We start from the raw sequence: 18,290 nt of genomic DNA on the forward strand, positions 1-18,290 counted from the left end.
AGGCAAACAAATGAGACAGTGACTAATCAAAGTAAGCGGGTCAATATAATGTATCGCGAAGACATGCTCGCCTATAAGTGGACACTCACCCCAAGAGTTCCCAGGTAAGAGTGACTGGTCCGATACTGCGGATTTGTACGAACACTCTAGCCTTAGACAGAAGACCCAGGGTACAGGCATCCACTCTTCCAGTTTGCACGTGTTCACATTATTTAGACCCAAACTTTGACGAGTTTGAAAACTCAAAAGGCACTAAGCCAAATATGAGTCAAACTGGAAGGGTTCAAAACCTTATAATAAATCATCCTAGAACAGATGATTAGTTTTCAAGGCAGATCAAATTTATGTTCTCGTTGTGGTTGTCACTTAAGGATAAGTGACGGTATTGTTTTATGACTAAACGCAAGTAAACTCGCGTTAGGGTCCTAGGAAGGTTATAGTCTAGGTCAAAGCATTACTAATAACCTAATTCCCTATAACCATTGGCTCTGATACCAACTTTTCTGTCACACCCCGACCACGTAAAACAACAAAACGTGGCGGAAACGTCGGGGAGTGTTGTAACAGAATCATTGTTTCACAACCATGGAATAAATAGTTTCGTTTTATTGAATTATTGAACTAAATGTTTTGATACAAATTAGATAAATACAACTATTATCTTCCAAGTTTTAAAGTCGCTAAGGCCTTGTCCATTCCTATGTGAGAATACACCAATATCATCAATCAAGCATCATCAACTATTGTACCTGAAACACATGTGAAAATAGGTACGTCAGCATAAAAATGCCGGCGAGTACATAGGTTTTGTATGAGTTTCAGTTTCATGGCTCGTTTTACATATTGCAATACTTATTTAAAAACCTTGTTTTGAAAAGTATAGTATTGCGACACAAATAACCAACTCAAATCAAATTGGTTATATTTTATAAAAAAAAACTCGTAGCCATGATTCTTAACCCCAAAACATTTGTTTAATTAAATCCAGATTTGTAAATCGTTTATGGAATAAAACTCGAATAGTATAATATATTGTTGGAAAACCTTGTATTACAACTTTGTTTTGTTTACCATTGCCCAAGTGATCTAGATAACGCAACGATATATAATGTATTAAAAGCACTTATATATAGGAAGTACCAGCGGCGTATCCACCATGCTTTTAACACATTATACCCGCCCCGTTACCTAATCACTTCCCTAACCCAACGGTTCAAACAGATTCAAACAGTTCGTGTCAATCAACGGTTACAAACGGTTCACATAGTCAAATAGTCACTAACGGTTCACATAGTCAAATGGTTACAAACGGTTCACATAATCCAACGGATCATCTAGTCAACGGTTATAAACGGTTCACATAATCAATGGTTACTAACGGTTCACATAGTCAAATGGTTACCAACGGTTCATATGATCAAATGGTTACAACGGTTCAAATGATCATATGGTTACAACGGTTCAAAATGTAAAACAATGTGTCCATATGCTGGATGAGCATATGCGACAAAATGTAGTATATGGAAATCAATGTGCTAGCATGTTACGTGAACATACATAGCAAAACACAATGAAATCGTGTACTAATAATGTACTATTGAACATAGTAAGTATATGATATAAAAACATGGGAAACATGAAAGTATCAAGTAGGTACATGTGTTCCACCCCAAAACAGTTTGAAAACAGTAAAAGAGGGGACTATGTACTCACCTGAGGGTGCTTAGAAGTCTTGAACAACAACCAAGCAAAGCTAGAGTGATTAGGGAATCAAACGGCACCCTATATAGGTAACTATGTAAATAACCGGACCTAAATCGGGAGATAGGATAGAATGAGGTTCTATAAATCAAATGAGTAATTGAACTCATATGGTATGATTTAATAGACCCTACATTCTGATTGAAAGGCCTACCTAAGTGCTTTTGACCCGTTTCGACACGTTATGGTAACATAAGCTACTATAAGGCGTCGTTAGCGTAAAACTATGTTCGGATGGTTAACTATGTGCTATGCCAAGTCTTACATGCCCAATTATCCCTAAACATGTTACTAAATCAGATTACTTGTCAAAAATATGTTCACATAGGCAAAATACGGATTTTAGCTTCAAAAGGGCATTTTGGTCATTTCCTATGGGCATACAAGCTAACAAGCAAATGACTAACCAATCCTATGTGATCATAAGGTATAACCTCAGTGGTTATTCCCTATGCAACTATGATCACTAACTAAGCTTGGTCGGATCCTAAAGATCGACCAAACGGGTCGGGTTCGAAAGGCTAAGCGGTGGTTTAGACCGCTTACCTCACGACCCTAAACAAGCACAAACTAATAGTGTCGTGTTAGACATGTCAAAACATGTCTAACCTACTGATTTGGTATCAAAACAAAGTGTTTTGATACCCTAAAGTAGTTCCGAGGCAAAATGCGTGCTAAAACGCATTTTGACCGAAACTTTGACTCGACACTACAACTAGCTAACGTGGTAATCAGCAGCTATAACCGCGAAGGATTATAACTATCGTGATTACAATCACGTTTCAAAGTTCAATTGAACTTTGACTTGACCAATTGGTGGTCAAAACCGAAAGTCAAACTGTTGGCCAAACTGTTTGACTTTCTGCACCATATAAGGAAAAAGCAAGAAAAAGAATGAAAGAAGGCTCACAATAGTCCTTGCTATCTTTTCTACAAAGAAGACAAGTCCCAAATGCTTGAGAGAGAGCTCCAAAGCAGATGTGAAGAGAGGAAATGAGGAATGAGCAAATGAAACAATGAAAGTGTTGGCTATTTATACTTGAGGGAAGTTCATAGGATCACAACAAGTGTTTTGTTTAGCCATTAAGGAATAAATCTCATCCATACAAGTGTTAGGAGCAGGTGCAAAGCCTTGGAGAACACTTAAACTTGCTCAACACACCAAGAATTTACCAAAACAGCCCCTGAATTTGCAAACAGATGCTGAAAACACACTTTCTGCCCAGATGAGGCGCTCGCGTAGCGCTAGGGCATAGGCCTTAGGGCTCGCGCTACGCTAGCATGTATCAGGTTCAGCAAAGTTTCAAAATTGACAGAAATGGTCCCTGCACGTGTTTAAAGCCTTTTTCGATGCGTTTAAACCCCGTTAACCTCATTTCAAGGCTCTAAAATGAAGTTAAAGCATAGGGGACTCAAAACATGCTCAAAAATATCTCGGATGTCGGTTCGTTTGGTCGTACGGTCACGTTGTTCGGTTATTTACGACGAAACTCGAACGGACGCGAAAACGATCCAAATTAAGCGACGAATGGAATTTTTGCATGGCGATCACTAAAACAAAAATATTTTAGTGTGTACAAAAATTTTGGATGTCCAGATGTGTCCAGAACGTAAGATATGCGCGAAAATGCAAACTTACGCCGTTTATGACACTTTTAGTCCCTGTAAGATCATATAAGCATGTTTTCACACACCGAACCTATCAAAGCTTATTTCTAAGCCATATTTAGGTTATATATGGTATGTTTAACTTATGATCAAGTTCCGGAGTGTTCGACACCATACGAATCGGTATAGTTTCACAGTTTGACACAAATAGTCCCTGCGATCGAATAAACTTGATTTCGGCATACCAAACCATCCAAAACTTATTTCTAAGTTATGTAAAGGTTATTTAAGGTATGTTAAGCCTATGTCACTATTCCGGAGTGTTTGTTGCATTAAACTGGTTATATTTACGCATCAGATCGTGTATAACCTTCCAGAAAGCGACTTAAAGCCCGAAATCGAACAAGAATTGATATGTGCAAATGATACACATATTTTCACAATTCCCAAGTATGAAATACAAAATTTCATTGGTTTGGCATTTGTTTGACGGTCACAGTGACACAGGTGTCACAATTTTCATACCAAACGCTCAAATCAAAGCACTGTTTGGCTCGGTGATACTCTTTCCTCTTCTTGATTGTTGGATTTGTCTTTTGAGCACTGTGGTCAAACCTGCACCACTTATTACCAACAATTTTTGAGTTTTCGTTTTTCAATTTTTGTACTTTTTGATTGCGATTGGATGATCGATCTGATGAGCTTTTATTTTCTTTTTGAACAATTTTCGACTTTTTAACAATTTGTTTTTGTTCAACAATCTTCTTAACAGGTTTTTGCTTTGAGCATTCACCTATTTCAGTAGATTGCAAAACAGTATTTTTGAATTTTTCTTTTAATTCTAAAAACAATTTTTGTTTTTCAATTTTTTCATTTACATCATCAGATTTCTCATCACAATCTTCAACTTTGACATTGTCAAAGTTTGTGACACTGTCACTTATTGGAATTTCATTGATCGGTTTTGGACATGAAATATTCACATACGCTGAAGAAATTACAAAAGCTTTCAATTTATTTTCAAGCTCGTTGATTTTCTTTCGAGCTTGCTCTCCTTCTTTTTCAAGTTGGATAATCTTTTGAAGATGAGAATTTATCATTTTTTGCTTTTCGATGTTATTTTTGCTAAACACATCTCTCCCATCTTCAAGAATTTTTATTTGACTTTGAAAATCTTTTTCAATTTTTACTTTTTCATTTTCTGAATTTTTTATTTGAATTTTCAAAACATTTTCTGATTTTTTAAGATTTTCGTTTTCTAATGTCAAACTCTCTAAATCCCTCAAGAGTTTGGCATTTTCGAACTTCAGATTTTCACAATTTGAGCACTTCTCTATCATCTTTTCAGCTTCAGCTTTCTTCTCCACCTTGATAGCTGAAATTTCTTTAACCTGCTCCTCTTTCTCTCGAACATTTTCCTCAGATTTGAATTCTACTTTATCAGTTGCTGCTTTATTCTTTCGGAGTTCAAGTTCTCGTTCTTCAATCTTCTCGATAAAGAAACCCAAAGTCAAGTTTAAATGTATCTTCTTCAAATCTAACACATACGTTCTCCACATATCACCCGGTAAAGCATTTGCCAACTTGTCAACCCATTCCTCATTAGTCTTGGTTATCTTCAATCTCACCATCTCCCAATACAACTCGACATACCTTTTGATCAATTCTTCAGTTGATTCTCCCTTGATACCTGTAAAATTTTCAAACTTGTTCAGTGTAAAATAAATTTCAGAATCCATGTTTTGGTATCAAAAGATTCTTAATGGCGAATTTTCAATCAAAGATTAAATTCAGACAAACAAACGACTATCCAATTGAATATCAAAGACTAGGTGACAACGGATCGAGTGAGGATTCTCTCGGGTGAGGATCCTATTCTTGACAAATCACTTTGGATTTCCTGCAAACAATCAAGTAAACGATCAAATCAAAACAGATTGAATACGTAACAGTGTGTTGATGATCCCAATCTAAGACTCGTTGTTGAAGATTCGTTGATTCGCTTCAATGTTGATGACGTGAGATCAATAAATGAATACGTCCGGAAAAAAATTCACGAGATATGAGCTTAGGATGAACTGGGCCCCTTTGATCAATGACAGTGCACTATACACTCAAACAATGAATGATCCTCCAAAAAGCCGATGCTTTTAACACGTCTGATTATGATATAACACGTTTATTGGGCTATTGAACAACTAATCAATGATTATGATTATTGTGAGTGGCACCTCCAATTTCACTAAACTGATCAAAAATTTGGCCACACAAATATTAGTCGACAACAACTCATTGGCCGCACATGGGCCAGCAACACTGATTGGTCCTTAAAAACCACTTAGTCGACAACACTTATAGTTACAAGTGGTTAACAAAATCTACAAATCACATGCACACTTGAATTCTATTGGGTCGACATAATTCAGAGTTCACATGATTGGGCCTACTTTTCAAATGGAGCGGTGTAACAACAAACATAAACAACAATCTGACAACTATCACATGGGCCGTTCAAAAGTGATGGGGCGGTGGACGTAACTTTTCTAATTGGGATTCGTTTACCGGCAACAGTGATTGGGCCTAAATGTGCACTATACTAACAAACAATTAAATGGGCGGTACATTAACTCCTTTTGCAAACCCACTTCAGCTGACAACAATCGATTATTGGGTCTCAACTGTGATTGGGACAAACTATTAATGGGACGGTGCAATTAATAACAACAACTAGTCAACAATTGTGCACATGGCCCTGCAATTAATCTGCTAACAATTTCAACAACCTGCCGATAACCTGTCAATCACGTGAAGAAGATGGCATAAAAGCAAACTAAAACCAAACCTTTTGAGCGGACCACAATATGTCACATGGAGCGAACCATAAAGTCAAAAAAGCGAACCAATAAGTTGTTTGAATAAGCGAACCACATATGTAATTATGAGCGAACCTGCTCAATGTCTCACGAGCGAACCACCACAATACCAAATAAGCGAACCAAACCTGTTAATACGAGCGGACCTGTTTGACCTGTATGGTTTGGCGCGAATTCGGACCGAAAAACCGCGATTACTCCTAAACGACTTGGAGTTTCGAGCTGAAACTTGGTAGGGTTGTAGATCAGGTCTATACGCACAACATATCCAAAAATCAGACGAAACGGACCATGAAAACCTGTTCAATTTGACTAATTTCAGTGAAAAACGTGAAAAGTAGGTAGAAGATGAAGAAATAGATGAAATCGGATCTGAATCGGCTGAAATCTGGTACGAAAACGATGTGTTTGATCAAGCAATCGAGCTCCTAGCTCTGATACCAATTGTAGGACCGGTTTTGACGCCGTTCGATTGCGTAACGAACGTTTCACGTGCGGAATCCGTGAACGAACGTGACCGAACACACGATAACGTACTACTAACGTGATTCCATTGCTAGATTTGACGTGTACGGTACAAGAATCACAATTACACCACTTTCTCTCTCTAGACTTTCTCTCTCTAGAATCTTCCAAGTCTTCTCCTAATTCTCCCAAAAATCTAACTAAAGTTATGACATAACCTCCTATTTATATGGTCAAGGCAACTTAATGAAAGTTCTCATTAATTACAAGTTTGCCACCTTGCCATTTCTAACTAAATATGACATTATGCGCTTGATTTCTTCCGGCTTCTCACTACGACTCGGATTGACGAAGGCGATAGACAATAAATGCATCAACAGTTTCTTATCATCACCATCATTAGATTGCACCCTAAGGAGGAACCAGACCAATATGACAATCATGTCAAACCTTATTGATGTGTCTCCATCTAGATTCTCTGTTGGCCTGTACTGCTGACAGAACTGACCAACAGCAAAAACAACTCTGAAGATGGTAACGAGCCAAATAAGGTACGAGTTTTGCTCGGACAAAACATGTGGATTTGCAACATGGTTTTGGGGTGTTTGCGTATGTCAATTAAGGCGAAAAAGCGAATATAATGGTAGATAGATATGCTCAGTGTGTAGATATCACTAAAAACAACCACTAAATTCATGGTTACCAAAGTGGAATGATGTTTAGTTCTCACACAAAATCCAATCACCTAACAGAAAACTTTCCTTGGCATTTCATCAAACTTAAACCGAGCATCATCAAATTTCTAAACACGAGCAAAAGCGAATGACAATTGACAATTGAAGAAACACATCTGATTAGTCGGCGCAAGGTCGGGGAAGTTACCAATTTGGTTTAATATGGTATGGTCTCGTGCGCGACCTGAGGCTGACTCGTATGGTCGGCGCAGGATTTAGGACCATACCCCTTCAAGTCCACCAGTCCAGTGCTGCTTCCATACGCGAGGCAAGTGATTGAAGCTCATGACTAGAAAATAAAAATCAAGTGCCTGCGCTTGCTCTGGTGTTCAGGAAAGCATCTTGAGTGCTAGAAAAGCTGGCATGCGTGTTTTGTGTTACAACTTACGCGCACATCTATTTAGCTTACTTCTGAAGTTATCTCGTTTATTTGCACGGGAAACATCTTGAAATCTGAAAAAGAAGCAACTTCTGACAGGTTTGTGGCGAAAGCAACTGCTGAGGTGACCGCTGACACAATGACGATCATTCTGTCATTGTGTCAGGCGTGTCGTTTCGTCTGGTGTCAGGAGAGTGAGGCCCACGCGCGCGTTGTTACTGTCACAAAAGATCAAAAAAAGATGGTACCTTTGCTGTAACCAGAGAATCACAAAACAAAAGATCAAAAAAAAGTTGTTGGATTAGTTATTAATGTACGAATGTTGTTGGTGTTTTGATATTTTTAGCATCAACGTTGGTCCCATATCGATGGTTTTAGAAAAGTGATGGGTTGGGTGGAAGATATATAAGGGGGTTAGGGATGGGGTTATAGGCATGATCCTTCAGGCAAGTTTTAATGGGAGGTGATGAGTGGTCATTGCTCGCACATAAACATGCGAGATGGGGTGTCCGCCCAAAGCCAGTTACGACAATTGGGCAATAAACATGCGAGATGGGGTGTCCGCCCAAAGCCAGTTACGACAATTGGGCACCTTTAATGTTAAACCATCTGATCCCTATTTTTTATTACTAAAAAAATTATTTTTTGTTCAGATTTTTTTGTTTTTATTTGATTTTTTTTAAATCTTTTGTTTTTCAAAATAAGTTTTTACTAACGTTTTAAATATTGTTTAAGTATTAACAATTTATGTTATAAATTATACTTTATTTAAAAATTAACTTGGAACATTCTTAAACCATCTGATCCCTATTTTTTTATTACTAGAAAAAATGTTTTTAAATTATTTTTTGTTCAACTTGTTTTGTTTTTGTTTAAAATTTTATAAGCTTTTTGGTTTTTCAAATAATTTTTTACTAATGTTTTAAACTTGTATTTTGACCCGGCGTCAAAGTAATTTGAATTTTTACCGTTAAATATCTGACCTGAATCATTTCCGAGCAAAACTTACGTCAAAAGTAGACCAACTGAAAACATACATAAAATAAGCAAAAAAAAAAAAACGTATTATATTTCACCTCACTCATTACCTGGAAAAAAAATACATTAAAACACGGTAAACCAACTTGTATTTATAACGAAACGTACTTAAATAAAGCACGAAAGAAAATAGTATTTATTTTAAGTTAAAAAACGTTATGTCATGTTGCGGAAGTGTTGAAACCTAAAGTAACTTGAACCGTTTAGTGAAAACGTATTATATATGACAAATCGGAGATCAATTAACAACATACATAAAAATAAGCACGAAAACGTATTGCCAAAACGTAGACCAACCGAATAACGTAAATTGCCAAAATATAGACCAACCGAAGAATGTAAACGTTTTATATTTGACCCATGTACATAAAAATAAGCACCTACAACTCAAGGAGTTAAAATAACATTTTACAAAATTTTTATAAAGTTAAATGGTGTAAGTAACATTGCTAAAAGTTAAGGATAGAAAAAGGAAAAAAAAACAAAAAGGGCAGAAAAAGGAAAAACCAAAAAGAAAAAAAAAATCTTTGCTACAGTGATATGGGAAATGGGAAATGTTATATACTAGTAGATGCCCCCGCCCGTGTTGCGGGGCAATGGCCGAATAATTCTCAATCAATTAAAAAAAGACTACTATAATTTTGCTATGAAAAAAACGATGATAAGACCGTAATTTTGGGCTCAGGGCAAAACTGTAATTTTTCAGGACTAATGAGCCAGTGTTACGCAGCTAGAGTTATGCGCCGCCCGCGTTGCGGGGCGCTAAACCGAGTATTTCTTAGGTTAATAACATATACGCCTTTATGTCGGTTAGGTATACATGCTACCTATAACACGATATCAAAAAAGATACATCAAGTTAACCAATTAAAGAAAAACAGTACCATAGTTATGATAAAAAAAATTAACTAAAACGATGACAAGCATGTAATTTAGAGTTGGGAGCAAAACCATAATTTGTCAGGACCAATTAGCGAGTGCTAGGCAGCTGTTTGGCATGAATAAAAACAAAATTAAGTCAACAAAGTAAAATAAAACACTACCATGGTTTTGCCAAAGAAAAAAAAACGATGGCAAGATTGCAATTTTTAGCAGAGGTAAAATCTTAATTTTAAAGTGGAGGTAAAATAATATTTTGAAATGGGGGCAAAATCGTAATATTTTAGCTGCGGGCAAAATCGTAATTTTTAGCTGGGGGCAAAACCGTAATTTTAAACTGGGAACCAAATCGTAATTTGGCAGGACTCTAGCTGAGGGCAAAACCGTAATTTTATTTTGAACTGGGGGCAAAATTGTATTTTTTAACTGATGGCAAAATCGTAAATTTAAGCAAGGGACAAAAGCAAAATTTTATTTTGAATCGAGGACGAAATCGTAATTTTACACCTGGGATAAAATTGTAATTTGGCATTACCTATAAATAACTATTATATAAAAAAAAAAGAAAAAAAAAACAAAAGTCAAAAGTGGCCGTCAAAAGTGACCAACCACTTAACAAAACTATTTCCTGATGTCATCCACTTGAAAATGTATATGTTGAAAATATCATATTGTTTAAGTACATGTCAAAGCAGGCCAATAAACCCGACCCATCATTTCATTTTGATATTCTTTATCTATAACAATAGGGTAGAAAAGATTATGAAGATACCATTGTTAAACAACAATGGGCTGATATATTGAATGAAGTGATCATTTGCAAACTTCATTTGTTTTGGATTTTTATATTATCCCCAATCATAATATTAACATATGTATCTATCAACCATATGAATCTAACTCACTAATTGATTCAAACATGGAAGCACACTCTATATCTATAATGGACTTGATTTGTTCACAAGCAAGTAAATTTGAGAAAATGTGCATTAGAATTAGAATAATCTAATTGTCCCACATCTCTGAGGACATGATCCATGATAGGAGTTTGTGGAGACGTATGATTAAGGTTAATGACTTTTAAGGGATGATTCACATGTGTTTTAGGTAAGTCGTAGGATTTTTTTTCTGTGTTAGTGTTAGGTGGATTGTTCATGTGATTGTATCCTTTAGCTATGTTTAGTTTTTGATTATATGTCTACATACTTATATGCTTCATATTCTTGTTTGATTTTTTTTAATCGTAGTTTGGTCCATTTTCCTTTTGCAGCCCACTGCAAATTTTTGTTTGTAATCCATTGCATAACATCATATCACGCATTTCGCGCCGACGCGCCCAATACTGTTTGATATTCGTCCAATGATCTGGTTCACACGCTGGGCTTATCGGTCTATGTACGGTTTCTACTAAAAGTTGAGTATAAGAATAAAAAAATAAAGATGGAATTTTGTATAGAGAAATTCTCTAAAAAGCTTGCCACAAAGAGAAGAGGAAAGCAGAATATGCATATACTACTCACATATTTTATACATGACATCACGTATCTCTCTTATTTCTCATACTCACATACTTAGACCCTAAAGGATAATGACTTGACTTGATCATCACAGGGTGGTCCCCATGACCCCTTCCAACGACTCTTTCCCATGACAACTCGAGTTTGGGTTCAAGAAGACAAATAATTGCTGCTCCATGGAGTAACCAAGACCAACATTTACCCGAAGAATCTCTTTTCTTGGACTAGTACTAAGATCCAGTCCAACTACGCGGATTTTGATAGCAACAAGTTAACTTTGTTTTTGAATTTTAATTTGACAAATCAAAGGGACGAAACTGACATAACAGACGTTAGTTTTTCGACGGAACTAGCATGTTTCAAAAATGTCAGGAACGGAAATTGTACAAATTTGTAATTTGGCCTAGAATGACATACAGTTGGACAAACCAGGGGGCGAAAATGGAACTTATATAAATATTTGACTCTAGAAAAACTTGAATCATATGTATGATAAAAAAAAAAAAAAAAAAAAAAAAAAAACAACCTTATACCACAGAACCATTTCTTTCAGGAAACGTTTAATAATAGTTACCCAGATATCCAACGGGTTTTAGACCAGGTATATCCGAAATCCGCGAGTATGTTCGATACCCTACGGGTAATTACAAGAAAGATACCTCATGGGTTTCAACCGAGTGCAGAACAAGCTTTTATGATCTGGTGTAAGGTTGGGATTACCTAAACATTGTCTACCTTTTCTGTCTTAAAATCTAAACAATTTATATATTAATTTTCTCTGCCAATGATCCGCATGTCTCAAGGTCGAATCTTGGGATTACCCACTTATGTGGGGTTCCTGCCCGAGAGATCTCAAGGTCGAATCTTGTGAGGAGCGAACTGTGGCACCGGTTCAAACTGACAATAATATGCCAACCGCAGGATTCTTACTCGTGACGTGGGTGATCAAAGGCCAAAGACCTAACCAGATGATCTAGTCGTCCAAAAAAGATATATAAATTTTCTCAAAATTTTCATACAAAACCTTCCTCCATATAACTCATTTATTGTAACCACCAAGAAGTTGAACACCTCATCCAACACAAGACCAAAGGTCCTTATAAACCACTATTAAACAAACTAACCCCATGGGGTCAACCAAGTATTGGGTTTACTTTGTTATTACAGTTCAATGTCCCATAAAAAATGCACGATTACATTGCATCAAAGGGCACACATGCTAAAGTTCAAGTTAGAAATTATGAATAATAATCACCAGTTAACAACTTGTTTATTTGTTAAATAAACCATAACACTAGAAGCAACCAACGCATCATATTTGAAGTGCATCTGCGATGGATCCTGCAAGACTCAAGACCTCAAAAGGAGCTTTGTTTTCAATGCTTTTCACAGTAGGCGGGCATGAATCGGTGATCCAAAAGTAGGTAAACGCCTTGTTCGAGTTATCTGCAAACATTCGTAGCAGATGTGAGAACCCGTTATCTATGCATTAAAAATACACTTTAGGTGGCTTTCAACATGTTCAACCCGGATTAGGATCAAATACAAAGGATCCTAATTGTAAGAAGGGTACAAAGGCTCCTAAAAAAATACACTACACAAAAAAAAAAAAAAAAAAAAAAATTAAACATCCACCACCACCCAAAAACCTAAACCCCCACCCACCCCCTCCCCCATCACCCAACCCCCCCCCCCCCAAAAAAAAAAAAAAAAAAAAAAAATTGACGAGGGGGTGGGGGTTTAGGTTTTTGGGTGGTGGTGGGGTGGGTGTTTACCTTTTTTTAGATTTTTTTTAGGCTTGGGGTGGGGGGTTAGGTTTAGGTTTTTGGGTGGTGGTGGGGTGGGTGTTTAGGTTTTGGGTGGCGATGTAGTGGGTTTAATTTTAGGTTATTGGACACTTGTCATTCTATAAATCCTTCTTACAATTAGGAGCCTTTGTAGAATAACTTGACCCGTTCAACCCATTTGATCCATTACCCTTTTAGCTGATTTGTTTTATTCAACTCATCCGACCCGCTTTAGATGATCAAATCTAAGCAGTTAAAGCGGTATAAATTGGATATCGGTAATTATAATATCATGTAGAATCTATATCTATATATATAGTAATTTAACACTAACGATACAGTATACTCTCCTACCATTAACAAATTAACCTTTTGCAACTTGCAAAACACCAACATTTGTAGCAAGTAGGAACTCATTAAGACTTAAAACACTAACAATTCACAATTAAGACTTAAAACACTAATAAGTGAAAGACAAATGCTAGAACTAAGAAGAAAGGCACTGATATCGGGAAAATCGGTGAAATATTGGTCAAATATTTGTCAATATCGCCAATATTATCGGTACCGATATTCTGACCAATATTTTGCACCGATATCTCACCAGGGGACCGATAACCGATATATCAGTGATATACCGCGATATTAACTGCATAGGATCAAATTAATATTTCAATTGACGTACGTCGTTGTGTTCAAATTGACTCATTTGACATGGAGATTAAAAAACAGAGATCCTTACCACCATTTTTGTGAACAAATTTTTCCCATGAGTTTTTAGGAAACACTGCATGAGTGACATACGCACTGACTTTAGTTGCACCATGAGCCGCCAAAACTTTCTGCGACGAAAGAATTATTTTATCTATTATTCAACAAAATTATCACTATAGCCTAAGCAACTTCACTAAATTAATACTACCACCATACACTTGTAAAACAAATAGCGTGTCGAAAAAGTACCTGACATTCAATTAAAGTACCTCCAGATTGCACCAGATCGTCAACAATAACTACATGGCAACCGCTAGGGTTACCTTCTTTCAGCCTTACTATTCTTTTATCACCCTCACGAACTTTTGCACAAACCACCTGTCATTGCCAGTACCAATATAAAATAAATAAAACTATATAAAGTCATACATTTTCAGGTTGCTATTTTTTGTAAAAAATATTCATCTCACCATGGGAAAGTGATCCAACTGCTTGTGGAATCGCTTCCAAGCTCCATCATCCGGAAACGCGATTACAATCTAAAGACCATACGAAAGAAACACATTACTATCGTAGGTGAGCAAAAAACTGAAAAAACCGAACCGAAAAATACTGAACCAAAAAATTATGGTTCGGTTTTGGTTTTGCATTTTATGAAAAACGAAAAAAAAAAAACCGAACAACCCAGAAAATCATTTGTTTTAATGTTTGTTATATGTTGATTTAGGAATTATTAATTTTATTCTTGAATGTTAAGTATCTATAATAAGAACATTTACATGTTTATTTATCTTTGAAATGATTTATCCATTGCCTACAAGAAATAACAAAATTTTAAAATAAAAAATAAATGATTTTCAATATATTATAAAAGAAAATGTCTAAATAAAAACTTTGGAGAAACATAAAAATACTTTAGAATGTTAGGTTTATGTGAACAATATTAATTCAAAAGGTTTAATATATTGATGTAAATGTAAACATCTAAGAAAGATTCTTAAATCTTGGATTATACTTTTTTTTTTAATCTTACGTAATTTTGTTCCAAATAACCAAACTGAACCGTTGCTAAAACTGAAAGACTGAAACCGAACGATTTTCAAAAACCAAAAACCGAACATTTCAGTTTCGGGTTTACCATAAAATCGAACCGAACCATGCACAGCCCACTATGTAGAATATAGAAACAAAAAAGATTACATTATCAGCATCGGGAAGTTGATGAAGACGTTGTTTCAAGAGAGGAATTCCGGTTTCAAAGCAAGGCAAAACATTGTCCCCGAAGTAGAATCTTTCCTGCAAAAAAGGAGAGATTGTAGCATAGAGTCTATTAGAATTAGATAAATGTTAGTTAATCAACATTTAATAGATATAAAAATGTTTAAAGAATTCATGTTTTCCACTTTGTTAACTCATAATATTTATAATTATTTATCTGATAGAGTTAATTACTTTTTTCGTCCCTGTGGTATGTTGAAAATAACCATTACAGTCCAATAGCTTTAAAAATTACCAAAACAATATCGACACTATCACTTTTGTAACAATTACATTCTACATCTGTTAGCCCCATCCAACTTACCGCTAAGTTTTTGGTGAAAAGACTAAAATACCCCTATGTTAAAAAAACTATAAAAAACAAACAATTTTTTTTATAAATTAAACCAATCCTCTCCTACTCTCTCCCTACTATAAAAAATGTTTTTTGAATTTTTTTAACAAAGGGGTATTTTATTTAGTCTTTTCACCAAAAACTTACGGAAAATTGGATGGGGCTAACAGATGTAGATTGTAATTGTTACAAAAGTGAAAGTACTGGTACTGTTTTGGCAATTTTTAAACTAATGGACTGTAATGGTTATTTTCAACAAACCATAGGGACGAAAAAAGTAATTAACTGTATCTGATATAAAAAGTTCAAGCATTATCTATCAAGAAACAGACCTGCAAAGCATGTATGTCATAGATGACTAAGCTTGTGGGACCACCTCTTGATATCGGAATATTCGATAATATTCTTGCCATGGTGAATGCGGTAGCTACATCGCCTTCTTCTTCCATCCTTTCAAAGGACCCCGTTGGAAAGAACGGTAATACCAAAGTGAAAGAAGCAACAAAGAGCCTTGTGAGTGCAAATATAACAGATAACTGCTCAAATATTACGGCCGGTGAGCTGAACGATGCTAGAAACGAAACATGCTGGCCTCGGATATCTTGTGCATTGTTTATGAATAAGTTAGGAAATCCATCATCAAAACTCCTGAAACATGATATATAAGCATCTTAACGGTCAACATTCTTCCTTAACACTTTTACAGTTTAAGTACATCCATCACTCCATTTAAAAAACAGACAACACAATGACAGGAAGAAACAGAAACAATAAAAAGGAAAATCAATCAAGAGAATAAGATTTTAAAGTATTTGAAAAGAATATTAACAAATAGGCATCACAATTCACAAGCTTGGTTTTAAAAAAGAGAGCCCGGGCATAGTTGTTAATAGCGAATAGCGGACAATAGCGACAAGCTACCAATACGGTACGTAGCGATAGCGCTGAAATTGCGAGCACTATTTTATGTTTAGCGATACACTAGAACTCTAGAAGAAAATTTTAGAAATATTTTATACTTACATTAAATCCAAATACGGTGTTTCTCTACGTATATTTAACAAAAATAACCTATAATCCAGCTATAGTATACGTATATTTATTAAAAAAAATAAATAACCTGAAATCTCGCTATTTACTCGCTATGGAGGAGCCAAAATCAGATAGCGATGAAATAGCGGGTGCTATTTTATGTTTAGCGATACACTAGAAGACAATTTTAGAAATATTTTATATGTATATTTTATCAAAATTCACTGTTTTTATATGTAAATTTAGAGAGAAAAAATCTTGCTATTTTATAGGTATACTTTATCGCTATTTTAATTCAAAAAAAAAAAAAAAAAAAAAAAAAAACTATAATCAAGCTATTTAAACACTATGGGGGCGCCAAAATCAGATTGCGACCTATTGCCGCATCGCCGTGCAAAACACTGTAATGGGTGCTATGCTCGCCATTAACAACGAGCTTGAGACACAAAGCGATCTGGAAAACGCCTCAGGGCTTTGAGGTGGCGCCTCATGAACATCTGGGTCAAAATTGGTCAAAACTGGGGTGTGTAAAAAACAACCAAAGGGGTGAAGAAACTATGAATGGTTTACTCGATAAAAAGATTGATATGTACAGAAGACGCAACTTTCAGGAACCAAGATTGCAAGTACTGAAGTACATTTCCCTAAAATTTAAAGTTATTTTTCGCTGTCACTATGTTAAAGAATATGTTACAATATAGTTGTTAATGGCAGATAGCGACAAATAGCGATAAGGTACCTATATGCTACATAGTGAATAGCGATAAATAGCGGGCGGCTATTTTATAAATAGCGATACACTAGAATTTTTTTTAATTTATATGTATATTATATCAAAATACCCTGGTATATATATGCTATTTTACATATATACTTAACAAAAACCTAAAATCCAGCTATTTTATCGCTACATTTAATTTCTATTTATATTAAAAAAACAAAAAAATCGCTATTATTGCTATCTATCGCTACAACCCTAATAGCTAGCCTAGACCTATACGCTACGTAGCGCACTATAGCGATCGCTACGCTCGGTATTAACAACTATGCAATATCCTTCAACAACTGGCTTCAAAGTTCAAAGCTTTTCATTAATTCCCACATAAAAATTGACAAATTCACTTTCAAGGTAACAACTTTATCACAACCATCTCCACTACACAGAAAAACACTACAATCTAAACTTATGGCATCAACCCGAAACCGAAACAAACATTTTTAACAACAACAGAACACAATATACAACAATAACTACAAGAAAAAACCCTACAATGACTTCAAGCAAGCTCCTTTATCAACACAAAAGATCCAATTACACTTGAGCAAACAATAACAATAAAGTTGAAAAGCAAAATTTGACAGAATAAAAAGAAGAAAGAGTTGATACCTACCTCCAGTTGATGGATTGAAGCTGAATGTGTTGGGATTGAGCGGCGATTTTGTGAGCAAGTTGTTGGGCTTCCACACAGTAGAAAAGAAGAACTTGCTTCTTTTGTGGTTTCTCCATGATTGGATTGAGTAAAAGAGAATGTTGTAGGGAGGGTTTTGGTAATGGATTCTTCTATAGAGAGTGGTGAGGCTGCTTTGGGAACTCATTTTGTAGTGAAAAAACACAATTGTAAAAGTTTTATAAAAAATAATAATAATAATAATAATAATAATAATAATAATAATAATAATAATAATAATAATAATAATAATTGAGTTAAATGTCATTTTAGTCCATGTGATTTGGGCAATTTTGACAGTTTAGTCTAAAGATTTGAAACGTTGACATTTTAGTCCAAATAGCTTTAAACATTGTCATTTTAATTCACTGAGTTAACTCAATCCCTTTATTTTGTTAACTAGAAGGGCATTTCGATCAATTTAAATGTAATTCTGTTAACCA

General features: G+C 35.3%; 1 protein-coding gene across 1 annotated transcript; it reads right to left on the reverse strand.

The window, feature by feature from the left end:
• Nucleotides 1-12,331: 12,331 nt before the first annotated feature.
• Nucleotides 12,332-17,994, reverse strand: LOC110897720 (ribose-phosphate pyrophosphokinase 4). Its single transcript, XM_022144452.2, has 7 exons — nt 17,791-17,994; nt 15,700-16,015; nt 14,956-15,051; nt 14,226-14,294; nt 14,005-14,133; nt 13,784-13,883; nt 12,332-12,700 (listed from the first exon to the last, which is right to left on the reverse strand). The coding sequence occupies exons 1-7, from the start codon at nt 17,904-17,906 to the stop codon at nt 12,567-12,569; spliced, it is 960 nt and encodes a 319-aa protein (XP_022000144.1). The 5' UTR covers nt 17,907-17,994; the 3' UTR covers nt 12,332-12,566.
• Between the last annotated feature and the right edge of the window lie 296 nt (nt 17,995-18,290).

This window comes from Helianthus annuus, chromosome 13, assembly GCF_002127325.2.
Source record: "Helianthus annuus cultivar XRQ/B chromosome 13, HanXRQr2.0-SUNRISE, whole genome shotgun sequence".
NCBI classification, from domain to species: Eukaryota; Viridiplantae; Streptophyta; class Magnoliopsida; order Asterales; family Asteraceae; genus Helianthus; species Helianthus annuus.